This window comes from Acinonyx jubatus, chromosome A3, assembly GCF_027475565.1.
Source record: "Acinonyx jubatus isolate Ajub_Pintada_27869175 chromosome A3, VMU_Ajub_asm_v1.0, whole genome shotgun sequence".
NCBI lineage: Eukaryota > Metazoa > Chordata > Mammalia > Carnivora > Felidae > Acinonyx > Acinonyx jubatus.
In genome coordinates, this window is record NC_069388.1 from 15,440,299 (window position 1) to 15,468,103 (window position 27,805).

The 27,805-nt window shown below is 46.8% G+C and overlaps 1 protein-coding gene across 2 annotated transcripts in view; it reads left to right on the top strand.

The window, feature by feature from the left end:
- RIMS4 (regulating synaptic membrane exocytosis 4) overlaps positions 1-27,805 on the top strand; it is a 63,679-nt gene that overhangs the window by 14,599 nt on the left and 21,275 nt on the right. The window contains exon 2 of one of the 2 annotated variants that reach the window (XM_027070180.2): positions 25,773-25,914. In XM_027070180.2, the coding sequence (XP_026925981.1) occupies positions 25,773-25,914 (142 nt within the window). The remainder of the gene's footprint in view (positions 1-25,772; positions 25,915-27,805) is intronic. The other variant, XM_027070181.2, reaches the window with a different exon arrangement.

Here is a 27,805-nt window from a genome sequence, read left to right on the forward strand (position 1 = left end):
TCATCAGAGTCAGAGGCAGGATTCATATCCAGCTGTGTGACTCTAAAATCTGAGCTTAGCCACTTGGCTATACTATCTACCTCTCAGGGTAGGAATGAGAATTAATGAGAGGACATCTGTCAAGCCCTTAGCCCTTAGCATAGTGTGTGACACATAGTGCTCTGTAAATATTAGCTCATGTTATTATTAGCAGCTGTGCAAAGGCCCTGTGGTGGGAGGGGCACGTGGTGTTTTGAAAACCCAGGGAAGGGAGCATGTGGTTGGCAAAGTAGCAGGACTAGACCATACTAGGTCTTTAAAGTCAAGAGTCCTGGACTTACGGACAGTTGAGCCCCAGTTGGGTTTTTCAAGGGAAGCCACAGACTCAAATCTGGGGTTTGCAAGGACTTGTCTGGCTGCAGGTGGGAGCCAAGAGGCCCTGGGATGACTCCTTTTGGTTATAGTGACTTTCCCCAAATGGGTCTGACCATTCCAGCATTGAATCCCCAGACCATGGTGATGATGATCTTCGGGTGTCTCGGCTGGCTGCGTGGGCTAGAGTGCAAGACACAAAAAAGTCAGGAGTGTGTCACCAGGCTGGTCTGGTGATGCTGGGAGGCTGGGAAGTGCCAGTTTGAAGGCAGGAACAAATTACTCTCCTGGAGATGAGGCCGGGCCAATTCCTGCCGTGTTACATTATTAAATTTGTAATCTTCGTTCTAATACTTCCCAGCAGTGAATAAGAACCAAATTTAAAATGCTGGCTTTACATTTCTGGAATGAAGCTCTTTGTCAAGAACTCTTGAAACCCATAATTTCTCTCCAGAGGTGAATGTCTATGTCTTTAAAAAAAAAAATTAAAATTAAAAAATAAAGGAAAACCACTGTTTCGGGTAATGGTTGCACTTGAAGGGTTGTCTGAAACCCCAGCCCTGACCAGGAATTGGGAATAGGGTCTGTATGTCTCCAGGCCCAAAAAAGAGCTCAGAGTAGGACAGGGCCTACAGATACCCGGGGCTGCCCCAGAAATTTAAACCCCTAAATCTGGGCCTTGCCTGAGAAAAAAGGTAACAGAAGCCTCGTGTTCACCTCACCACCCCCCACCCCAAGTTAGCTGACAAATTCATTGATTTTTGAAAGGGTTTGGTACAGATCGGGCCACAGTCCCCCAAAGAATGGACCCGTATCAGGCCGTGCAGGTTTTCTCATGACGTGTGGTGAGTGGGGGACCTGGCTGCTGGTGGAACCATGGGCTGTACGGCTACTGCCTCTGTACCTGGCCAGCAGGGCCCTGGTTTGGGGCCCGCAGCATTACTAGGCAGCTCTGTGGCCCTCCTCACTGGATGGGGAGTCTATGCATGAAGGGGATATGCCCCCCTGGGCCCCTCTTTCTAGGCCATATTCTAGGTGTTTGGGACCCTTGAATTTTCTGTCCAAATGGCCCTGAGTCTCCTTATGGGGTCTGTGCAGACCCCTTCCCTAGGTCCATCCTCCCGAGGGTAGACTCTGCCCATCACTGGTGTCCTGATAAGTGGCTCCAAAGTGGCTGTTTGTGGAAGTGAGAACAGAGCACAGATGTGCAAAGTGGGCCCCTTCATATGTGGGGGTGGGACTGAAGGGAAGAGGCAGGCTTCAGCTGAGGACCCGCTCTCTCCTCATTCCATATTCAGCCATGGAACACTGTGGATTCTAAATTTGAACCTGTGCTGGCCTTCAAGGTCATTATGGAGGTATATTTGTCAGAACAGAAGGATAGAACATATTTTATTCAATAGCCTAATTTATAACTTTTAAATATTTAGAGCAAGTATGAGGGCCTCCATTGTACTCTTGCCCTGGGCCCCACAATTTTAGGGGCCCTTTCTTTGTGTCATTCTCTGAACCAAGAGTGAGAACCGCCCAGGGATGGCCCTTCTCTTCATAGTCCCATTTGCGGTACACATGGCTTACAAGGTACCTTTGTGCATATTAGAGAAAGGCACTCTCACCCCCACCCTGGGTGATCGAATAAAGAAATGGTGGGCGCCTGGGTGGCTCAGTCGGTTAAGCGTCCAACTCTTGGTTTCAGCTCAGGTCATGATCTCATGGTTTGTGAGTTCAAGCCCCACATCAGGCTCTGCACTGACAGCACAGAGCCTGCCTGGAATTCACCCTCTCCCTCTCTCTCTGCGCAACCCCCCCCTTCCCCGCCGCCCAAAGAAATAAATAAACTTAAAAAAATAAAGGGAATGGTATGTCCTGTGGAAGGATGAATTAGAAAAAGGCCCCTCCTTCTCCAGTGCCAGCTGGGTGTCCTGCTTGGCAAGGGAAAATGGGCTGTATTTCTCTCCTGGGCCCAGCCTCAGTTGGGCATTTTTGTGCAGGTAGATGCTTGTCCAGTAGTCTGCAGGGCCCCACGAACCTGAACCAGAGAGGAGCCACGGGCAAGACCAGAGGGAAAGTGCTGACACTGTGGGATCCCAAAATAATCATTAAGTCATTTTACATTTTTTAAAAAGTTTATTTTTTTTTAAGCGAGAGAGAGCATGCACACAAGCAGGGGAGGGGCAGAGACATGGGGACAGAGGATCTGAAGACCCTCATTTTTCATTTTTAATAATCATCCTCATCATGGGTTGCCTGGGTGGCTCAGTTGGTTGAGCATCTGACTTCGGCTCAGGTCATGATCTCTCACAGTTTGTGGGTTTGAGCCCCACCTTGGGCTCTGTGTTGTCAGCTCAGAGCCTGGAGCCTGCTTCGGATTCTGTGTCTCTCTTTCTCTCTGCCTCACCCCCCACTTGCACTCTGTCTCTCTCTCTTCAAAAATAAATAAACATTAAAAAAATAATCACCCTCATCATGATGGTAAATGTTTATTTTTTTTCATACATGCCAGGTACTCTGAACACTTTACCTGGATTATCCTATTGAAACATCAGAATATGAAGGTGGCAAAATTGTCATACCCATTGTACTGATGAGAAAACTGAGGCTCAGAGAAGATAGGTTCTTCTTTGGCCCAAGGTCATTCAGTAGTAAAGTCAAACAGGCCTGCCTGGCATGTGAGTCTGTTAGCTTAACCACTGCTCTGCACTGCCCTTTGTGATTTTTGAAAGCATTCTTTATGCAGCCAACATATTTACTGATCCTTGCTCCAGTGTGCTGGGTACTTGAAGGTAGGACAGGGGCCTCCCTCAGCAGAGAAGGAGAGAGGAGCAGAGCAGATAACTGGGTGACCCCATTGAACAGGGGGTGTGAGAAGCTGTTTACCAGGCTGTGTAGTCAGGGAGGAGCTTCCTGTGGTTTCTTGATGTCTGGGGGTTGGGGAGGTAGGGTAGGGAAGGTAGGTGCCTCAGGAGGATGTGGGGCCAGAAAAGAAGTGAGTGGTTAAGAAAGGCTCTAGTGCCCTGGCCCTTCTTGGAGACTAGAGCTCTGTTGTCCTCTTCAGGCCTCCTGGGCCCTTGCCGAGAGGGGCGGGACTCACTGCCCACCCCCAGCCACCATCCTCTGCAAAGGTGGAAAAATCATTTGCTGTGGTTTTGGCTGGGACGATTTGGGACCTGGCCCTCTGAGCCCTCCCAGGCTGGCCCAGACCCTTCACGGGGCTCCTGCTACACTGGGAGTGGTAGAGTCACCACTTGTCATTTTAATTTTTTAAAACAATATTGTGCGTTCACTAGTTACAAACACTTGTACAGTTACACTAGCTGACATTTCCGAGCACGTACCACATTCCAGCTGCTGTGCTAAGATTTTACATGCGTTACCTTGTACAGTCTTCAGTCCTGTTGCTATTCCCAGACTCTCCCCAAGGTCACAACCTAGCAAACAGCAGGGTCGGTTTCCTTGGGTCTAACATCCTCAGTCTGTGCTATGTGTCCTCATGGTGGAGATTTTGAGAAACATGCAGAGAAAGCACACAAAAAGAAAATAAAGATGCCTCCGATTCTGTCATCCAAAAGCAGAATGTTTTAACCATTGGGGCTGTTTGTCTCCAGTTGTGTGCGCGTGTGCGTGTGTGTGTATGTGTGTGTGCAGGAATGTGTGTTTAAACCAAGGCAGGGTCATGCTGTGGTAGTGTTTTTGTAAACCGAAGCCACTGTTTAAAAATCACCTTAAAAGGACCTTCACAGGCTGGTCTCCACAGGGACACTCTGATTTCTAGGATCAGGTCTAGAACCGTATGATTCGTCTGTAGACCACAGACTTGCCAAGGCCGGCCCAGGGACAGCACAAAGGCAGCTCACCCTAATAGCCACAGTTCGTTTCTGTTCCTGCTTTTCGCTCTTGTTCTTGTAAAAGATAAATAAATAAATAAATTTAAAACTGACAGACTTACCCAGGATTTTATTCCGTGCCTGGCCCCGCATTTAAATGCGAGAAGCAGAAGGCTTGTGAGCTATAAATAGCCCAGGCCGTTTCTGAACAGTGGCAGGGAGAAATTGTAGGTTCTGTTTCCTCCCAACCTGGTGACCTGGATTACTTCCTTCCTGCCGCCGTTGCTTTCCTCCCCGCCTCCTCTGCCCATCCTTCACGGAGCAGTGCAAGGGCCTCTCGGCAAGAGTGCAGTGAGCACCCAGGCCAGGCCCCGGGTGCCCGGCACACGGACTTGAGTGAGCCACCAGCCCCATCACAGCCTGGGGTGGCTCAGATGCCACAAATACAAACCTTGTATTGGCAAGCCCAAAGAGGGGTCCCTAGCTCTGGGAGTGGGGAAAGGTGTCCTGGAGGATGGGATGCTGGAGTTGGGAGGAGGTGGCCTGGGAGGAGGCGGGGCGGGGGGGGGGGGGTCTCTGGGGCCACACAGGTGCTTGGCGCAGAGCAAGGTTTCATTATTATTAAGCGATTGCATGCTTCTTCAGGGCACATCCTAGCTTCCTTTGGTGGCTCCCATGGCTTCTAGCATCCCAGGATCTTGGGTGAGGAGGGCACTCAGCATTTCACTAGTCCAGTGATTCCCAATCTGCTGGGTACGTGTTTTCCATCTGACACCAGGATCTTGAGCTCCAACCCAGACTCAACTAAAACTTTCAGATAGGACCCAGAAATCTATTGCTTCAGAAGCTCCCCAGGTGATTCTGATGTTCAACCACATTTAGGATTTGCCATACTGATCTAGTCTCCATCTGGGGGCTGCCTTGGCTCCCTGTCCAGTCTCCCTTGGATGACAGTGAGGGAAGTCATAACCTCAGGGCAGTTCCTCCCATTGACTGGCAGCTCGACTGCAGAATGTCCTTCCTTTGTGCCCAGAGTCACCTTCACCATTAATCCTAATACAATGATGATACTGAAAATCAAATTTGTACAGCCCTTTGTTGTCTGCAAAATACTTATTTAATTTGAGAAGCAAAACCTACATAGATTTTAAATTCAGAGAGACCTGCATTTAAACCTTCCCTGTTTTTTGTCCTACCCTACTGGATGTGTCCTTAAACAAATGAATCTCTCCATGTCTCAGTGTCCTCGTCTCTTAAATGGAGATGATAACAGTATCAGGTCATTGGAAGGATCGAGTAATGTGTGATATGGGCTCAGGACAGGAGTAAGGCACCTACTTCATCATCATCATAATAATCATTATTATCATTACTACTGTTATTACGTGAGACATTTACATTCAACATTTAGAGTGCTTGATACGTGCCCAGCCCTACTGTAGGTGATGTGGTACGTGGTGAAAAAGTTCTCACTAAACGGCAGTCACCATCAGTATGGTTAGTGTTACTGAACCTTAAAAATAAGTTGCTGGAGCAGGTGGTAAAATCGCCCACCTTTTACTGGTAGGAAGATGAAGCTCAGAGGGTTGGAGGAGTTCCTCAGGTGATAAGAGACGGGAAAAGAATTTAATCTGTGTCTTCTGCTAATTCTTTTTTCTCCCACCATCAGCAGGCTTTTGCATCAGACCCTATGGGAAGGAAGGAGGGAGGAGAGGGACAATGTGCACAGGGTTAAGTGCCCCCCACCACACACACACTTTAGTCCCTGTGATTTCCCTGGTGCTGGGCAGTTTAGGGACAGCTGTGTAGTTTTTTATTTTCTTCCTCCGCAGTATTCCACTGGAAAAATCTAGTTACGGTGCCTTTGAGCATCTTGAAGGGATAAAGGAGTCCTTGGGGAGAACTGTAGGGCCTCGCTGCTCAGCCGGCTCTCCTGGGTTGGATTCGCAGCCTGATTGGGGCTCGGGTCTTCAGATTTGCTCTGGCAGCTTCCGGTGCAGCCGACACCTTGTCCACTGTCCGCAGTCCCCACTCCACCCTGAGTCACTACCCGGTGCCCACTGCATTGCTCCTCTGAGTCCAGGTCTGACTCATTTGTTGGGTCCAAGGCTGGCCCTGGCTGGCTGCGGAGTGTCCCCTACTCTTGGCCTCCTTGCTGTCCCGGCAAGGTGAGCAGGCATTTCAGGCACTGAGTTCTCTCTCCCAGGGGGCTGCCGTTCAGCCTGATCTGGATGAAAGGCCCTGTCTCCTGGGAAAGAAACCACAGACATCAACAAGAAATGAGAAACTCTGTAGTTAGAAGAGGGTCCCTGTAGTCAGACATACAAGTGTGTTTGTTGCTGGCAACGTGGGTCCCACGCCAGTGACTTCCGTGTCTTTAATCCTATATTAGATGTGGATCTAAGCTTCCCTCCTGTGAGCCTTTCTCTGAGATCACTTGCTTTCTTGTACAACCTCAGCTGCCCTGTTCCTGCCTCCCCTTCCATCCACTTCACCGATCAGGCAAATCTCATTTCTAGGAACCTCTGACAGTGGAAAAATCCTGGGTAAGGAGTCAAGAGACCGAGTCCTAGACCAGTGCTGTCCAGTAGAAATGTCTGTGATGATGGAAATGTTCTATATCTGTACTACCCAAAATGGGAGGCACTAGCTACATGTGGCTGTTCAGCACTTGACATGTAGTTAGTACAACTGAGGAACCAAATTCTTAATTTCTAAAAGTTTTAATTAAGTGGTCACATGTAGGTAGCGATTACTAGGGCAACACAGCCCTAGACCCAGCTCTGTATGTGCTGAGCTGACACCTTGAGCAAGTTTCTTCCCCTCTCTGGGAATATGAGGGGGTGCAGTTAGAGACACCAGATGGAGACTATCTGGAGTAGAGACTGAGGTCTGGGGTCAGCTAGATCTGAGGTACATTCCAGCTCTGTCAGAAACCAGCTGTGTGGTCTTGGGCAAGTCACTTAACCTCTCTGTGCTTCAATTTCCTCATTTGTAAAGGGGGCATAATAACAATCATCTCACAGGGTTTACATGAGACTTACATGGGATAAAACAAGTCTACAGGTGCTTCACTTCTGGTAAGCTCTTGACAAATAGAAATAGTTTTAGCTGGGCTCCTATAAGAGGAACCCATGTTCTCCTGCTTCTTTGGACATCTCTGGCAATTCTGCTTTTGCTACAAATGTTTAAAATGCGCTTACTTTCAGGGCAGAGGTTTATCACCTTGAACCTATTTTTTTATTTTTTTAAGTTTATCCATTTTGAGAGAGAGAAAGCATGAGTGGGGGGGGGGGCGGGGAGAGAGAGAGAGAGAGAGAGAAAGAGAGAAAATTCCAAGTGGGCTCCATGCTGACACAGTGCAGAGCCTGACACAGGGCTCAAACCCACGAAACTGTGAGATCACGACTGGAGCTGAAATCAAGAGTCGGACACTTAACTGACTGAGTCACCCAGGCGCCCCTCACCTTGAACCTCTTGAAATTATGTGTAGGTCATGTCATTGTGCATCTGTACTTTTTTCTGGAGAAAACCAGGATTTTTTGAAAATAGGGGTAAACAACTTTCAAAAGATATTCATAGGAGTCCAAGAAATGTAAGAACTCGGAGAGGGAAAGAAACTGTACTCATGGTACTTGTGCAAAAGGCTGGTATGTTCGGGAAGACAGAGGATTCTGGCCCCAGATTGCCAGTATTTTTGTCCCAACCCTGCCATTTCCAAGCTGCATAAATCTTGCTGAACTTTAGCTTCCCCATCTGTAAAATGGGGATAAAATAGGGCCTCTTTCGTGTGTTGCTGTAGGAAGTAAGTGAACCTATGTTTGTTGTATAGCATAGCACCTGGTGATCATTGCCTTGTGAATGCTGGCTGCTTCTATCATCATCATCATCACCCATTGTTTCCATCCACTGGATGCCAGGCTTGATGTAAGCAGTGTCTGTCTGCCAAAGTCTGCCCCTCCTCACCCACCACATTGTCTCAAACTTCATCTCATACCGCTCTCCCTTGCTCATTCTGCTCCAGCGGCTCTGGTCTCCTTGTTTTTGGGACATGCCTGACATAAGTCCACCTCAAAGTGTGTGTGTTTGGAGCATTTTCTCTCCAGGTATCCATCTGACTTGTTCCTTTACCTTCTTTGGGTCTTAAACCAGGTATCATGATGAGGCCTCCTGGGTCAGCCACCTCCACTCATCACCTTCTAGCACCCTCTGTATCTTCACATATTTGGGTGGTTTAGTGTCTCCTTTCCTCTCCTAGATTGGAGCCTCAGGAGGGCTGTTGTTTTTCCTTATGTTGTTCCCTGCTCTGTCTAGCTCCAGTGCCTAGGACAGTCCCTGACATTTCGATGGTCTTAGAAAAGTACTTGGAGGGAGAATAAATGAATGATTCGATCTCATGTAGTCTGAGATAGGCTCCTGTAGGATCCTCAAACTCCAGAAAATATCTCCTATGTAATATTTTCAATCAACAAATATTCTCTGAATCCTCCTCTGTGCCAGAGTAGGTCTTAGGGTCCAGGGATAGAAAGATGAAGTTGAGGAGCTCACAGTTGTGGATGTGACCACAAGGTAGTTCCCATCCTTGCAGTCACCTCAGTTGTAACCACAGAATTGTGCTACGACACCAGGCTCTGTCTTCCACCCTAGACCGGGAGGGCCTGGTGAACAAGGACCTCCATCACCTTGCTCCATGCTGTGTCTTCAGCGCTAGTATGAAGCCTGGCTCCTGTATGTGGACTGGATGCATGAATGAGCACATACAGGGTGTAGTGGAATAGGGACTGGCAGAGGGTCTGTGGTTGTACCAGGGCGGGGCAGAGCCTCCCTCATGTGGAAGGCGAGGAGTGTTCTCCTGTCCCTTGACAGCCTGCTTTGACTCTCACTTGGCCACCAATGCTGCAACTTGGGAACCATGGGAGGGCGGTGGCTTCTCCTCCCTTAGGAGGCTGGGTATCCCACCGCAGCCCTTCTATATTTCAGCTTCTGCCTGAGCCTGTCCTTGGAGTTAAAAATACCCAAGGATAGGAGTGCAAGGACATGCTGTCCTTCTCTGCCATGGAGAAGGGATTCTGCTACCATGTCTCAAAGGGGGCTGCAGGGGGGCAGATTTGAGAAGTTAGTGGCTTAAAGATTTATCCCTTCCTGCCCCCTTGAGGACAAGCACAGAGTTCTCTTTCCCCAACCTGGGATTCCTCTAAATGGGCTATGAAATGTCACAGCTGGAGGGTCTCTAGGGGATAGGCTGATAGTGGCTAGAAGCCCATCGCCTCCAGTCCTGGGACCTTGGCAGACATCACCAATCAATTAAGGCCCCTCTTTCCTGGGACCATGGCAGACATCACCAATCAATCATAGCACCCTTTTCTGCCAAGTCCAGACACAGTCTAAGAATTCTTAACACAGAGTATTTTAGGCAACAGTACCAGAGCTGGCAAAAAAGACAAAACAAATATATCATTGTAATCTAGTCCAGTCCCTTCATGGTGGGAAAACTGAGCTCAGAGAGGGGCAGAAATTTGTCTGATGTCATGCAGAAAATCTGTGGTAGAGCTAGGACCAGACCTAAGAGTCCTAATTCTGCTGGGGTTTTTTGTTTTGTTTTGTTTTCTGTTCCCTACTGCATCTTTTTTCTTTCTTTTTTTTTTTTTTAATGAGAACTAAAGTGTGTCTATCCAAAAGAAAGTTTTTTCACTAGACTGCAAACCTCAAACCTCAAAATTTTATGCAACATACTGTGTATATGTGCTGACAGGTACTTTTCTAAGGAAAGAGAGAATAAATAGCTTTTGTCAGCTTCTCAAGAGACTCTTTGCACAATCAGAAAAGGTGAAGAAATCCAAAAAGAGTGAGTGGAATGGGCTAAAGTGCTACTCAAAATGTGGGTCACAGATCAGCATTGGCCTCTGGTGAGCCTCAGACATGCAGAATTCCAGGCCCCATGCAGAATTCATTCTGCATTTTAACCAGTTCCCTGGGTGATTCATTTGCAAATTAAAGTTTGAGAAGCTCAGGGCTGGAATTCGGAAGCTCCACCTTTGGTTTTCCGAAGCGTACCTGCTGAGTACCAGGCATCTTTGCAAGTTTGTAAGGCAGACCTGATCTCTGCCCTCATTTGAGGGAATAGAAAGGAACTGAGGTCCCTTGGCCAAGATGGAGCCCTGCGGTGCTCAGCAGCTCTGCTAAGGCCAAATCAAGGGAGACATTTGTTTAAACTGAAGATAAAATATGGCACTTCTATCCAAGGAGTATGAAACCCCAGCAGGCATTAAGCAGGTGTGGGGAGCAGTTTTTGGCCTGGAAAGCCTCGGTGGGCTCCTGGTTAGCTTCCGTCCTGCAGAGCATGCAGAGGGGGACTGGATGTTCAGCAGCCATGATATTTGGATGAGCTGAGCAAGAGCTTGAGACCAGGTTTACCAGCAGCCTCTGGCGCTGAGTAGCTCATCTAAGGTGAGTTTGCTCTGGGGAGGGCTGGTGCAGGTGATTCCAGCTGGTTCCAACTGGTCTTGGCTGATCCTGGTTAATTCTTCTGAGTCTGGTAGGCTCTGAAATAAGCTGACCATGTGTAGACTGAGGAAGGTGCCCGTGGGGGGCCGGAGGCATAAACAGAAAGCTTGCCCTGGTATGGCTAGGAGTAAGGGATTCCTTCCCCTCTCCCCTATGTGTTCACTGCATTTCTTCATCCATGTGCCTTTGTGGGGATATGAGTGTACATGTGTGCTTTGAAGATGGAATGTCTGGGGTCCAGAGTGCACAGCCTAGACCTCATCTGGCTTCTGCAACAGGCTTCACATGCTGGCCTCTTGCTCAGCTGGAGCCGTTTGCTGCCTCTGTTGAGGCCAGTCCTGACCTGAAGAAGCATTATCCACCACCATGCTGCTGGCTCCCTGTGGGGGGTCAGTATAGAATAGGGGTTAAGAACAGGGCCTGGGAAAGGAAATGGGTATATATACATATATAGAGGGAAAGATATAACTACATGCCATACAATTCACTGCTTAAAGTGTACAGCTCAGTGGTTTTTAGCATATGCACCGTTACACAGTCATCACCAGAATCAACCAGAGAACATTTTCATCATCTCTCCCCCCCCAAATCCTGTAGCCATTAGTACTCGCTCTCCCATCTCTCCTCACCCCTCACCCCACTCCCTAGAAATAAATAATCTTTCTATCTCTATAGATCTGCCTATTCTGGACATTTCATATAAATAGTCATAGAAAATGTATTTTTCATGATGTTCTTTCATTTTGCATATTTTCAGGGTTCATCTGTGTTGTAGCCTTTATCAGCTCTCCCCGTTCCTTGTTACAGCTGAATAATATTCCACTAAATGGGTGTAATAGATTTTGTCTAGCTATTCCTCAGTTGGTGGACATTTGGGTTGTTTCTACTTTTTGACTATTATGAATAATGCTGCTGTGAACATTTGTGTTTGACTCTTTGTGTAGTCTGGGCAGGTTTGTTTTGCATTCTGCCCCTCTATTAACTTGCTATGGGACGCTGGGCAAAGTGCTTCAGTTCTCAGAGCCTTGGTATTCTGAGAGTTTCTGGGAAGTGGGGACACTGCCATCTATCTCAGAATCTTGTTGATCGTAGTGCCTATAATTTCCTGAGTGCCTTTATCTTCCCATGGCAGTTACTGTACATATGTTATGTCATTGAGGTCAGCCCCACTAGGGGCACGAGGGGATTTATTTCACAATTAATGTGAATCTGAGCTAAAATAGGCTAACACACTGCCTTGTTATAACAAATCATTTGGTGGCTTTGCAATGTGTGTACAAGGGAGAGAGCTCCCCTATCTCCTCTATACCTTTGGCCTTTTTACATTATTAGGGGATAAATATATCTATTCTTTTGTGTAATCTTTACAATGTTTAAATATACATAGAGAAAAGTACAGTGGCTAGAAGAGATGTTTTGTGGTTTCATTATTTCTGTTTTTCCTCTGCCGTGGAAATTAGCATGTCCCAGATAGGGCTTGCTCTTTCATCCTGGATTCCAGAAGAATTCATGGGTTAGAGCCACAGCTAACTAATAAGGGATGTTTAATATGAGCAAGCAGCAAACCTTTGTTCTATAAGCGACTGAGATTTGGACATCATTTGTTACTGCAGCATAATCCGGTGAGAGTTGATCAATATGACCACAAGAAGTGCGTTCTATTATTATTTCTATTTTATGAGGGTCTGAGTCTCAGAGAGGTTCAGCAACTTTCTTGAGTTTATTCAGAAAGTGGCAGAGAGATGCTGCAAGTCCTGGACCCAGTTATTCTGGCTCCCTAGCCTGTGTTCTTAAGAAGACAGAAGTATGTAGGCTGTGTTTGGTTAATGATGAGTAATCCAGTGTGGATGGAACACCTGGTATGGTCATGATGTAAGACTTGTAGTATAGGTTTGTGGCCGATTCTGGAAGCCTTGGATGGTATGCAGATTATGAGGCTTCCTAGGGCCAGATGGGACCACAGACTCCACTCTTTTCCCACACCCCAGCTTTTTCCAGAGCTTGCTCACCTTGTCGTAGGGGCTTTTGAAAATGTCTTCCTGGGGAAAGGCAGCCACTTGTGGGGACTTATCTTCCTTCCAATGATTGCTGAAATACCTCTTCTCAAGAAAGTCTTCTCATGCTGGTAAGAATACAGTGAATGACTTTCTCCTGACCATCCATGGTAAGTGTAGGATCTCTTCCCCCAAATGCATTTACTGTGCACTCAGAGTTCTTTGTCCTCGGTTAAGATTTTGGTTCTGCATTTTTGCCTTCTTCCTACATACTTGTCAATATGGCTTTCAGTTGTAAACTCCCAGAAGGTAGCACTTGCGTCTACAATAAAATCTTCCTATGATTTTGTTTGCAACCAAGTATAATTCAGTATTGAAATAGTTCTTCTTACAACCCAAGCACTACCTCTACTATTACTGCTGTATTAATTACTCCTCAGTTCCCATAGTACTATGTGTACATCTCTGTCCTTGAACTATTGTATGTTGTAATTATAACAGCTTGTGTTATAATTGCCCATTTACTTGTCTGTCTCCCGATAGACTGGGAGTTTCAACAGGGTCTGGATTTAATTCGTCTGTATTATGAGTCTCCTGCACAGGCCCTGGTACTGAATAGGCACTTAGTAAGAGTTTGTTGAATGAATGACAGTTATTTATCTGTTTTCTATCCCTTCCCCCTCCACCAACTGTAAGCTCCATAAGGACAGTGACTGTGTCTTCTAATCTCCAAAGTCACAAAAAGCATGGGATAGGAAATGAGCTCAGTCAATGCATATTTCATTGGACAAATGAGAATAATATTTTCTTCCAGAGGCATAACTCTTTAGAGATACAAAGCACATTTGTATGCTTTACCCAATTAATTCTCTCAAAATCTTTAGACCCTCCCTATCTGGTGTTCTCAAATCCTTATCATGTACCCTTTGCCTCCCTCACTCCCACCAGTTTCAGCTCTGTGTCTTTATGATCTGTCCCTCTTCTCCCTTCAAATCTTGTAAAGAGTTCTGAGGAAGTCACACACAATGTAAAGTGAGGCTTCCTACTGCCAGAGGGGACCACAGCCTCTACCTTTTTGCCCACAACTCAGCTTCTTCCACAGCTTGCTCACCTTGTCATAAGAGCCATTGGGAATGGCTTCCTGGGGAAAGGCAGCCACTTGTGGGGACTGTAAATTGTCCCCCTAGTGTAAAGCAGCCTAAAGGGAAAATTACATTCTGGTCTGCACTAGACCAAGATCATTCTCCTACTTAACAGCTTTGCCATCTTGGGCAGGTTCATTAACCTCCATGGGTCAACTCTGGTTGTGAGGATTAGATGAAGTAGGTTGAATGCCTGTTGTAGGCTCTGGGAGCTCTGTAAGTGGGAGTTCCTGTCTTTACGTGGAAGGGTGGAATTTGAGGCATCAGTAAGCCCTTGGAGGGAAGGGTGGAATTTGAGGCGTCAGTTAAGCCCTTGGAAAGGAATCGTGACTTAAAAACAAACATGGGTTGGGGTTGCTTTGTTGTTCTGAGATCTCCCCTCCCTGTGTGGGGCCACCTCTGGCCCAGGCAAGCCAAGGACTCAGCACTTGGGTCAGCACCACGGACAGTTCCCAACACTTTGGGCTGCTCGTTCCTGTTCTGCATTAGGTTTTCAACTTCAAGTCACAACTTCATTTATGTACCACCAAGACAGATATAACATGTCAGAATTTTACTGACTTGCCATCAGTTGTCATTCACATCTTAATTTCAGAGATGTTGAAAATGTGTGTCTTAGAATCAATGAAATAATGACAATATATGAAAGATGGTATTAGTGAGCTATTGGCCAATGACTCTTCAAGAGGTTAATTATAATAGCCAGCATTTGTTGAATGCTTACTGAGTTCCAGGCCTTTTTCACCCCTCCGTCTTCTGTATTGGGTGCTGTCTGCCCTTTATACATAGACTTAACAACTATTACATTTGGGGAATATAAATGTGAGCCAGATAGACGGTTAATCAACAGTTTTCCCACCATCCTTCTTCCCAAAATATTTTAGTTCTGAGCCTCATCTCTTCAGAACATTGCTTCTTGCTGAAGGATAATCTCTGTTAATATTTCCAGTCCACATCATGCTTAATCCATTTAAAAAGTATTTTAAATGCATATCCTTAATGACCCAGTAATTTCCCTCCTAGGTTTGTGCCCCCCTACCCAAAAGTGCACAAATAAATGGTTGCAAAAAGACATGTATGAGAATGTCTTTGGCAGAGCTTTTTGTAATATCCCCAAACTGGAAACTACCCAAATATTCATCAGCAATAGAATTTTTATATATTCACACAGTATAAGACAATAAAGCTATGAGAATGAACTGCACTGAAACAATGTGAATGAAACTCTCAAACATAATGTTGAATTAAAGAAGTTGACACTAGAGAATATATACGAGACAATTCTGTGTATACAGCAGAACAAAAGAGGGATGCCTCAGTGGCTTAGTTGGTTAAGTGTCTGACTCTTGATTTCAGCTCAGGTCATGATTTCACAGTTCGTGGGATTGAGTCCTGTGTCAGGCTCTGTGCTGACAGGCATGGAGTCTGGTTTGGATTCTGTCTCTCCCCCTCTCTCTGCCTCTTCTCTGCTCATGTGCGCACTCTCTCTCTCTCTCTCACTCTCAAAAAAAAAGTACAAAAGATGCAAAACCAACCTGTGGTATTAGAAGTCAGGATGATGCTACTCTTGGAGAAGTAACCATTACTCATGAGGGGCTTCTGGGGCATTGGTAATGTTCTGCTTCTTGATCTGGGTGCTGGCTCCCTGTGTGAGTGTACTTTGTAATATTCATCAAGTTGTACACTTACGATTGTACATCATATAATTGTACACTTTTCTGTATATATATTATACTTTAACAAACAGTTGTTTTTAAAAGCATCTTTCTCCAGAAGAGAAGGGAATGGTAAGAATTTTATATGCAGGATGATTGGCAAGACATTTGGGAGTAGTTGGTCACATGGGATGTTTGGAATTACCTGAATTATTCAGTGTGAATGGAATGGAGAGCACATTGGAGAAACAGGAAAAAATAGGCTGGAAATGTAGATTGGGACTAGATCTGAAAGGCACTGTGTGTTAAGCCCTTTAGAATTTATTCTGCAAGCATTGAGGTACCATTGGAGGTATGTATGTATGTATGTATGTATGTATGTATGTATGTATTTTAGAGAGAGAGCACAAGTAGGGAAGAGGGGCAGAGAGAGAGAGAGAGAGAGAGAGAGAGAGAGAGAGAGAGAGTCTTAAGCAGGCTCCATGCTCAGCACAGAGCCCAATGTGGGGCTCAATCCCAGGACCCTGGGATCATGACCTGAGCCAGAATCAAGAGTCAGATGCTCAACCAACTGAACCACCCAGATACCCCATTGGAGGTTTTAATCAAAGATATGACATATTCAGGATTAAGTTTTAGAAAGTTCATGCAGACCACAGAGTGGAGAACTGGCAGAAGAGAATGTTCTGGTGCTGAGACACCAGTTAGAGTAGAGACTGACCACCTGACCAAGCATTTCAGGTACCTGGGGAAACTACAGATTCACAGACCCCACCCTAGGCCTACGGAACCAGAATTCTCAGGAGAGGGGACAGAGGAACCTGTGTTTTAACTGAGTTCCCAATGTATTCCAAACTGTCGAACCACCACTGACCTCCAGGCAAGTGTTTGGGAGCCTCTAAGTTAGTTAACTACTGCAGTAGTCCGGGCAAGAGAAGGTTAGGGGGTGAGCTAAGGCTATGACTCTGGTAATGTAGAGTAAGACTGAATTTGAATTCCCAAAAGGAGACATGGAGACACAGTTTACCTAATTAACAAATACTTATATGTCATTTACTAAACAGCACTTCCTATGTGCCAGACCCCGTTCTAAGTATTTTTTTTTTAGCAAATATTAACTTATTTAATCCACATAAACATATTTTGAGGTGCATACCATTATTTTGTCTATTTCTTTGAATAGAAGGAAACCAAGATACAGAGAAGGTAAGTAACTTGCCCAGGATCACATTACCAATAAAGTGACCAGGGCCAGCTCTACAACTCAGGCCATGGTTTTAACCACTAGGCTTTGCTGCTTCCTGAACATGCTCCAGAAATAGTGGCAAATGGCTGTTCACTGTGAAAAGGGGCTGAGAGGTTGGCAGTTAAGAAACCTGAATTTTAATTTCAACATAGTCATTGACTCATGTCCCTCTGTAGACTTCAGTTGCCCCTCTACACAGGAAGACGTTAGTCTGGATGACCCAGAAGTTCCCTCCAAATGGAATCTTCTCTGATTTCAATGGAAGGCAGATTTTTACAGCTGCAGAGAGAAGAGGGGGAGGTAAAGAGCCCTCAGTCAGGGTTTGTGCTTCCTTGACCTGGTTTTGGAGACACAGCCAGAGGCAATATCAGGGCTAAGGAGGTCTGAGTGCCTGCATGCCACCTCAGCCTTGATTTTCAGATGAGTTTTAAGACGTGGGCAAGAAAGACATGTGAGGCTGAAGTCACTTAGGAATAGCTAAGCCAGGGAGAGGTTGACCATGGAGGAAGAAGAGGCAGCACCCTCCAGGGTATTTGTCTCAGAGGAACAAAAGAGCAGTAGCTGTGGGCAGGGGAAGCAGTGGGCTCAGGGGCCATGGTATAGCTCTGATCCTAGTTTAAAATAACAGACTGACCCAGAGCTCTTGTGTCTAGGGAATTTCACAGACTATGATATGGACCCATAGTGGGCCATTCACAGAGACAAGATTACACTCTGGTCAGTGACATGATTAGGGGTTTTGCAACCTGGGGACCTGGATTAAGTCATATAACCTTTCTCAGCTTTGGGTTCCTCATCTGGAAGACAAAGCTGTAAAGATCCATCTTTGGTAAAACGTCAAAGTGGAGAATAGTTGTATTCTCTGTTTCCTCTTCCTCCCGCCACCACAGTGCTGAAATCTCTAGCGGTTGAGAATATAAGATTGTTTTTCACACATACCTGGGTTTAAAGCCTAGCTCTGTCTTGTCTGGTATAACCTTGGACAAGTTCCTGATCTGTTCTGAGCTTGGTTCCTTTTTGTAAAATTAGGATAACAATTCTTGACTGTCAGAGTTATGGTTAAATTATCTATCTAGTGCCTGGCACAGGGTTAAGTGCTATAAATAATGGTATCTACACTAATAATTTATCATGATGATAAATCATTATGATAAATCATTTTTATTATCCTGTTCCTTATGAATGCTTGATTTTGGGAAAAGGTACATTAAGCACATATGAGTGAAACTTACTTGTTTGCTTTATTGGAGAATTTGCATTTTTCTTGGGGATGCATCCTAAAAATAAAGCCAATTCAATTAAACACTATTAGTGGGGATAGGCAATGTTGGGTGCTGTCCTAGGTGCTGAAGGGTAGTAAGTGACGAATGAGCTTACACTGTAGATGCAGATATCAGCTAGATTGAGTGAGGACTGTGTTTCCAGGTTCAGTGGAGTAGGTACACCAGTAGTGAAGATGAAGTTCTCCTAGGACTCAGGGAGTCTGATCAGGGAAATCTTTGTGGAAGATATGGCATTTGAATCCTGTGGTAAAGCTTAGTGAATTTAGTTGAGTGGTTCATGAGAAACATGGTTATTAGCATTAGAAAGACCTGGCTTTGAATTCCAGCTCTGTCATTAGTAGGTGTGTGTGTCCTTGGGAAAGTTCCTTAATTTTCTGGATTCTCATTTTCTTCTCCTGTAAAATGGGGCAGTAACTTTTTCACTCATAGTTTATTGTGACCTTTAGATGATGCCCACTTAAAACATGTGGCATAACATCAGACACAATGGTAATCATCATCATCATCATCATCATCATCATCATCATCATCATCATCTTTATCAAGTGATTGCAGTATGCCATCGCCCACCTAGGACATCCCAAGGATTAAATGTTTGTATCATTACATTACCTAATTGTTATATTTACTCTTTGCAACAGCCCTAAGAGTTTGGTGAGTGCCGAATAACTCTATAGGTATTATTTAAAGCTTATCTCTAGAGAATGGTTAGAATTTTAATAGGGCAGGTGAGCAAGGGAGGAAAGTAAAGGAGAGAAAACCAAGATGAGGACGTTACTGAGGATGTACCTAAAGTAATGAGGCACCCAGCTGGGCTGGGGTGGGAAGATTGTGAGGGAGACCAGTAGCAGATGGGCTGGGAATCTGATAATGGAGTCTTGAATGCCTGGTTGCAAAGGTTGAACCTAATTTGGCAGGCAACGGGGAGCCATTCTCAGGTTTTAAATAGGATCATGGCATGATTGAAGCTGTGATTTATTTATAAATTTAGGTTTTGCCTTCATTTACATTATAGAATTAATACATTTAACTATAAAAAATTCAAGAGACATAGACACATACAAAAGAGAAATAAAACTTTCCCAACGTGCTGGTTGGAGTGTGAATTGGTACAACTATTTTGGCAAATCATTTGGCAGCTGAAAAAATTCTTGCCCTATGACCCAGCAGTTCTGTTCCTAGGTATATGTCCGAGATGCATGTGTGAATCTTCCCTAAAGGCCAAGTGCCGAAATAATCATAGCAGCATTATTTCTAATAGCCCTATGCTGGAAAAAAATACTAAACAGTACAGTGGATGAATAGATTGTGGTATATTCATACAGTGGAATACTATATAGCAGTGATAATAAGCCGTCTACAACTACACACAACATGAGTGGGCCTTACACAGTCAACATAACACCGAGCAGAAGAAGCCGGTCCACCCCACCCAAAAAAAACGGCCTTCTCTATTTATAAAGTTCAAAAAACAGGCAAAACTAATATCTGGTGTTAGAGATCAGGATAGTGGCTACCCTTGTGGAGTGAGAGAGACCAGAAGACATCACAGTGGGCTTTGGGGGGTCCCTGCAGTGCTCTGTTTCTTTATCTGGGTGCTGATTATACAAGTATGTTTGCTTTGTGGAAGTTCATCAAACTGTACACTTTGGGTTTGTGCACTTTTCTGTATAGATCTTACAGTACTTAGATTTACAAGTTCCAGAAACACATCTTTCAAACCCCTCCTCTAACAGTTATTCCCCATTAACAGTTTGGTACATATCCTCCCAGATTTCCTCCCAAATATATATGAGCTATCTATAGCTTTACAAAAATGGTATTATGATTTACATAGTGTCCTGCAACATACTTTGTTAACAGTATGTTGAGGCAGTTTTTCTGTGTCACTGTATGTGTAGATCTAGATGATGTTTTTAAGATTTTATTTTTAAGCCATCTCTACACCCAACGCGGGGCTCAAACTCACAATCCTGAGATCAAGAATCACATGCTCTACCAACTGAGCCAGCCAGTCACCCCTAGATGATTCTTTCTAACTATTTCACAGTATTTTATTGTGCATATATATCACTTAATAAACTGGTCCCCTGTTCGTGGATGGTTAATTCCAGCATTTCGTTGGTGTAAATAATACATGGGGAACCTCTTCATGCATATCTTTATGTACTTTTGTGACTTTTTGTGTAGAATAAATGAGTAGGAGTGGAGTATCTTTGTCTGAAGTGGTAATTTAAGATAGTTAATCTGTTAATGGCTTGTTGGGTGGGTGAGTTGGAAGCAGGGAGACCAGTTAGGGAGCTGTTGACGTAGTATAGACTTGAGATAATCACAGTGGTTGGCTGTGAAAATGGACAAGAAAGGGAAGAGATAAGAGATATTACAGGGAAAGACCTTATAAGACCTGCCATTTGATGAGAGAGGAGGAAAAGTCAGAGAGGTCCTGAGGTGGTTCTGGGTCTGGGTGGCTGAGTTGATTGGGGGAGGTGGGACCAGGGATGGGTTTAGTTTTGGCCAGGTTGCATTCAAGGATCCTGCTCAACATCCAGGTAGCGATGCTCAGAATACAGTTGGAAATATTGCTGTGAACAGAGTTAAAGGCTACAGGTTGAGGGTGGGATTCATTTGCATAGGGTAGTGCTGAGGTTGTGGGAGGGGATTGAAATTGACAGGGGGCAGAGTTAGAGAGAGAGAGAGAGAGAGAGAGAGAGAGAGAGAGAGAGAACCCAAGGACTGAATGGTGAGGGCCTCACATATAGGGATGGAAGCAGTAGTCAGAGAGACTGGAGGAGATTCATAAAATTTACTATCAAGGAAGCCAAAGAAGAGATCTGAAGTGGCTGTTGTTCAAAGGATGAAGTAATCAGTAGCCTACGTTAGTCTCCCTCCCACTGGCCCCCCCAATGGGTGCTGTCATTACATCTTGTACTTGGTCTTCAAAGCATTTAACACACTTGTGATTAGTCAATGTGATCATCTGTTCAGTGTCCAACACCCCCTCTGAACTCTGAGCTCTGTGGAGGCAAGGACCGCCACTCCCATCATACTCCCTCCTGTCTCCAGCATCAGGCACGGTGTTTGGCACACAGTGGTGTTGGTACCCCAAGCTGTTGCTGCCTCCTGGCAGGGCTCCAGCTGTTCACACTCCACGCCACTATCCCTGCTCTACACAGGTTGAGAGAAGAGGCACTTAGGACCCTGTGGGAGAAAATTCAAGCTGCTCAGTTCAAGTTTTGGGTGCAGCAAGTGTGAGTGGGTAGCCAGAAGTGGGTCATCCAAATTCCCATTTATTTGTACATTACAGTAGCCAGCCACAGTTGGTGCCCAAAGCTTACAGCACTCAAACTCCAGGCCTCTCCAATGGGTCGTTTGTGATGACCATGGACAAGGTAGCCTGTCATTTGCCCCCCTTAACCATCCCTTTGGAAAGCATGCCCTTCTCCATGCCTGCATTCATTATGCAGCAGCTCTTTTTATCACCACATTCATGAAGGAAATGGTCTTTCCACTGTGATGCTGGACCCCACCAGTGCAAAGACTTCTGAACTTTGACTTTCTTAGGCTGCTAGTCAAGGCAGGTGTCTTAGGTCAGATTTCCCCAAAAAGGACCGTGAGATAAGATTCGTGTGCAAGTGATGGAAATGCCCCCACAGGAGACCTGGAAGCAGGAAGCATGCAGGGATGTGGAGTCAGGCAGAGCCCACAGAGGGCAGCTTCAACCCCTCCCACAGTGTTCCTCTGGAGCCTGTTATGCCTCAGAGTTGTTCTGACCTGAAGCAAAGGACCGGAGTGAGGGTTCATTCTCCTGTTCCATTTGGTCTTTGATTAAGGGGATCACAGGTCATAAACCCCCAGGCACTTCTGCCTCTGTCTGTGTGGGGGAAACATGGGCTCAGTAGCCCAAAGGAAGACCGAGCAAAACACAAAAGTTGGCAGGTGGTGGCTTTCAGAAGCCAGTGTAGAGGGGCCTCACAGAGGTGGGATGAAGGGAGATCTGTGAGATGTGGGTGGTGCTTCAACATCGTCTGCTACCACGGCTCAAGCCAGACTCTGTTTCTGGGACCCAGTGGACCCGAAGCAGAGGCTGAAGTTCCTGTCTTGCACCGGTGTGTGCTTTATCAGTGGAGACCAGCACTTAGAAGCACGTTTCGCATCTTCATGAAGGCTTCCCACTGAGCACAAAGGCAGTCAGTAAATGTTGAGTGAGTGGAAGTGCCATATTTCAGGAGCTGGGGGCTGAGGTAAGGCCCTTGTACTTAGTCATGAGCAGTCACTGGAGACTGGTTTAGTAAGCTGTGTGAATGGAGTGGAAGCCACACTGCAAGAGATGACAGTGTGTGGTTGTCTGTGTTCTCTGAAGGAGTTTGTTGGTTGAAGGGGGTGGTGGAAGAAGTGAAGCCTCGAGCAGACTTGCAGGAGGAATGGAAAGAGCCAGAAGATGTAGAGGTGGCAGAATCAAGGCCCAGAGAGGACAAATGGTAAGAGGAGGAGTTCTTGGAGAGGGTGGGAGGAGGTGGGATGAGGAGAACAGGTGGTTGATCAGCCTTGGCCAGGAGAAGGGTTACCCCTTCCTCCCAGAGAGGAGGGGAGGGGTGAGGGGCACGTTGAAAGGTCTAAGGATGGTGAAATTTGGAAGTGAGAAAGAGCAAGTCAAAGAGACACATTCTTTCAGAAAGTGGGAGAAAGGTCATTTGTTGGGGTGATGGGGTTATGGGGTGGGAAGTGTGAAAGCATTGGCACAGTCCCTTTGGGGACCTTGACTGAGTCACCAAGGGATGGCCATCTAACCCATGAGGTTAGATGGACATTGTTGGTGTGGTTGGGTACCTGATTGGGGACTCCCATGGTGGAGATGGTGGCAGGTTGGAGGAAAATGCAAGATAGTTGGCATGAGCATATTTGGGGAATGTTAGGAGGTCTTTCTCTGCAGTCACGTGGCCATTTTTGTTTTGTACCTACTGTGTGCCAGGCTCTGTGGTAGATGTTCAACTGCTCCACAGGGTTCAACTGCTACCTGACTCACCCAAGGTCTAGCAACTAGTGTGTGCAGAATGGAATTCTATGCCTGCTCCATCTGATTGCAAAACCAGCCTCACCGAGGCTCATACAGGGTACTGGGTGTGAAATGCTTTGGTGCTACAGAATGCCACAGCATGTGAAGCACGCCTTTCCAAACTTCCTCCTTAGCCCCTGTGGGGACTGAGTTGTTGTGCCATGCTTTGGTTCTTCCTCTTCCAGGAGAAATGTGTCAGACCCTGGTGGGTGGGGGAACGAACCAGTGTGGTGCTCTAGAACAGGGCTCAGTGGGGAGGTGGAAAGCCCAGGCAGGTGTCTGTAGCCTGCCTGCAGCGTTCCGGGTTGTGGGTTTGCATCCCCAGTGTGAGGGAGTGGGGTTTGTCCCTGGACGTAAGTCTGCACTGTGTGTATGTGCGGTGGGGGACATCTCTCTGTGCTTGTGAGTGTGCATGTGTGTGTTTCTGAATCTTACCCTACCCTTTCTGCTATGCACAGAAACACAGAAATGGTTGGGTGGGATGCAGGTACAGCTTAGGGAAAGAACAAATTGTGGAATGAAGGGAAGCACAGAGACAGGGACACATGTGTTCAGAAACACCCAGGTGATACACACCCAGAAATGCACAGCGTCAGTTTCTCTGTGTGCTTTTGTGAGTGGGTTGCCATATACTTCTTATGGATGTACATCTGTGTGACTGGCACATACCCATTTAGTCTCAGAAACACAGAATGGTAGGTATATGGAGACTCATGGAAACACACAAATACAAACACTCAGACATACATTAACACACTGTCTTTGCACGTATATTCCTGTGTTTGTGTTACTGTGTGTTGAGTGTGTGGACATCTGTGCGCCTGAATAATGCAGATACATGTGGGAGACAAACGTGGGCACACACTCTGAGAAACACACAGTGTGTGTGTGTGTGTGTGTGTGTGTGTGTGTGTGTGTGTGTGTGTGTATCTTTTAAAGTCAAGGAGGAAAGGAGAAGGGATGCCACGAGGCGGCCACCAGGAGGCGTCCTGGCCTTGCTCTGTCTCCTGGCATGCAGACCCGAGTCCCCCTACCTCTTGCCAAGCAGAATGATGGGATTTGGGTGGCACTGCTTCCCTGCAGTGGGTTGGTCAGCAGGCGCTGAGAAAGCCCCTGAGGTGTACGAACTCATCCCAGACTTTGTAGAGACATGGGGAAGATCCCCCTAAAGATCTATCCCCACCTCCAGCAAACCCACAGTGCCTACAGGGAGGCAGGAGTTGTAAAGCTTACCCTGATCACCAGGCTGTGGAGCATGGAACAAAGAGACTCTCCTGGGGTCAATTCCTGGCACTGTTGTTCCCCATCCCCCCCATCCACCTTTCTAAGTCTTGATGGGTGTGGACAAGTGGCTTAACCTCTGTGTCTAGTGTCCTTGATGCTAACATGAGAGAGCAGACCCATCTCCTCATGGGTGGTTGAGGAGGAAGACCACTCTCAAGGCACACATTTGTTCACCCACCAGTTATTGAGCACCTACTGTGGCTGGATCCTCTTCTCAACCCCAGGGCTTCGACAGTCAACAAAGCAAAGCAAAGTACCGTGTCCTGATGGAGTTCACCCTCTGCGGGAAGGAAGCTGGTCAATAAATCAACAATGTACAACATATCTGGGGTGGTGTTAGAAAGAAAGCCAAAGCAGGATGATAGGACAGAGAGGGGCAGGGGGTGTGAGGGGCCAGGAAATAGTCAAGGAAGGTCTTGGATAAGGTGATTGATTGCAGAGTGGAAGCAAAGGAGTGAGCTACTGGCAGAGGAGGAGATGTTTGAGGGGAGCGAGTAGCAAGGGCAGAGGGCCATTTGTCATAATAAGCCTGTTCTCCCATTTTACAGTTGAGGAAATTGATGCACAGGGCGGATGAGTGATTTGCCCAGACTCTCACAGCCAGTGAGAAAGAGATCCAGGTTTGAAGCTGGACAGTCTGATTTCAGAGCCAGTGGTCTAAATCAGTGTCCTCAATCAGGGGTGACTTGCCCCACGCCCAGGGGACATTTGGCAGTGTCTGGAGACATTTTTGGTTGCCACAACTGGACTGGAGGGTGCTACTAGCATCTAGTAGGTAGAGGCCAGGGATACTGATAGACCTTCTACAATGCACAGGAAGCCCCTGACAACACCACTGTATGCCATCTAAATTGCCAGTTGTACTGAGATGCAAAACCTGGTCCAAATCCATGCAAAGCACTCAACAGAGTATGGCATGTAGTAGGTGCTCAATAAATAGGAGCTGAAGGGGCACCTGGGTGGTCAAGTGTCCTATTCTTGGTTATGGCTCAGGTCATGATCTCATGGTTCATGAAATTGAGCCGCGTGTCAGGCTCCATGCTAACAACTCGGAGCCTCCTTGGGATTCTCTCTCTACCCTCTTTCTCTCTGCCCTTCCCCTTGCAAAATAAATAAACTCTAAAAAAACAGTAGCTGAAGAGGAAGAGGAGAAATGATTTGTAGAAAGTTGCAGGGGAGAGATGGATTCAAGGAAGAAAAAGTACCTGTAAATGAATCCGTTAGTTAACAGGACTCATGTGACACTGCTTGTTGGGTGGGTATGAAGGGCATGGCTGCCCCAGGAAGGGGGGTACAGGTGGGGCAGGTGGTAGGAATTTGATGGTCTGGGGGTGGGGGCCGACACCAGCCACTGTAACACTAACCAGATGACTTGTCTCTCTGTCCCCTTCCCATCCTGTGTCTCTTTCCCCATCTCTCTTGGCCTCTCTGCCCAGAAGGGGACAGCCGGAGGCTGAAGGGGGCCATCCAGAGGAGCACGGAGACCGGCCTGGCAGTGGAGATGCCCAGCCGGACACTGCGCCAGGCCAGCCACGAGTCCATCGAGGACAGCATGAATAGCTACGGCTCCGAGGGCAAGTGAGTGTGGGGCCGGCCTGCTGCCAGCTCTCCTGGCTCTCGAGAGCCCTGTGGCATGGGGCGGGCAGGGCTGAGCGACCCCGTCCAGGAGCCCTGGGTCAGCCTCAGGCTGGTCGGGGCACTGTCTCAGCACTCCTGGTAGTCCAGAAGGGGGGTGATAAACAAGGAGCCCCAGTGGTGGAGCAGCGTGGAGCAGATTCCGGGGCCCAACTGCCCACTGGCTGCGTGATCCTGGGCAAGTCCCCTCTCTGCACCTCAGTTTCCTCATCTGTAAAATGGGGTGCTCGTACCAGCCTCAGAGGGGTGTTGTGAGGATTCAGCGGGTTAGTATTTACAGAGAGCACAGGACGGTGTTGGCACATGAGTGCCACATGTGAGTGCTGGGAAATAAGGGGGTGGAGAGGGGTCTTATTATGAGTGTTACTGTGTCATCTTCACTTTCTTAGTTTCTTAAATCACAAGTGGTTTTTAAAAATACATATTACTGCTTGTTAAGGAGTTTCACAAACATCGAGTCATAGAACATTGGGTATGACTCCCTCCTTGCCAGCACCTCTCTCCCCTGATGCATCAGAATCACTGGGCACTTGCTCCCCATACGGGTTGCAGGGGCCTGTGCCCGGAATCAGGGTCTCTGGGAGTGGAGCTCAGGAACTCCATTTTCTAAAGGCTCCCTGGGGGAGGACTAATCTTGCCCCAGGACATTCTCCTGTCTGCAGCAATTATGGACCTCTTTGAGAATTTTGGGAAAGTTGTTGGCATGCACATGCCCCCTAACACACACACACACACACACACACACACACACACACACACACACACACAGACCTATATCCTCTTTTCATACCTGTAAGGGGTTCCCAGATTCCCCTAAAGCCCATCTGTGGATCCCTAGCAATGAAACTTTGCTCCAGAGTGATGATCAGCATACCCAGAGAGGTTCAGGAACCTGTTCTGGGCACACAGCACATTAACAGGTGTGGAACTCATGAGTCCTGACTCCCAGTGGGGACTCATTCCATGGCAACACATTGCTTTCTTGTCTTAGCCATCCTCAGCTGGGGAAGGGTAAAGTTGTGCCAACCAGTACAGCGGACACTAGGCACGTGGCTATTTAAATGTAAATTAATTAAAATTGAATAAAGTGAAATAATATCTTTTTCCATCACACTGGCCATATTTCAGGTGCACAGCAACATGTGTCCAGAGGCAACCGTTTGGGACCATGCAGATATAGAGCCTCTCTGTCCTCAGAGACCATTTCACTGGACAGCACGGGCTAAGTGGCTTGTCCAAGGGCAGGGCAGGGGCTTGGCCACCACCTCCTGCTCTCCTCTCATTTCTGACGCTGCCTCCCAGCTGGGGTTTCCTGCTGGCTGGAGGCCTTCCCACCCCCAGCCCCTCCTAAACTGGGCATCTCCGGCCTCTGTGAATGGCCTTGCCTTGGCAGATGCTGCCGTTCCACCCACCTCCTAGGGAGGCTTTCCGGAGGGCGAGGAGAGGAGGAGGACAGGCGGAAGGGAGGGGAAGAGGAGGAGGAGGAAGGGAACAAATGTTTTCTTTAACCTGAGAAACTTGGCAAGGCAGCCAAACTTGGAGGAAGATATTCTAGGCATCTGGGTAGTAGTGGGTCTCTGCTGAGTTTCAGGGGGTCAGGTTTGGGTCCTAGTCCCTGGCTCTGCCACTGACCCCCAGGTGGCCTTGAGCACATCTCTCAGCCTCTTATGCTTCAAGTCAAGACTCTGGAGTCAAACTTTCCTGGTTTGTGCTTCCATTTCTCCTTCTTTTTTTTTAAAAAAATAGTTATTTATTTTTGGGAGAGCACAAGCGGGGTAGGGGCAGAGAGAGCGGGACAGAGGATCTGAAGCAGCCTCTGCGCTGACAGGCTGAC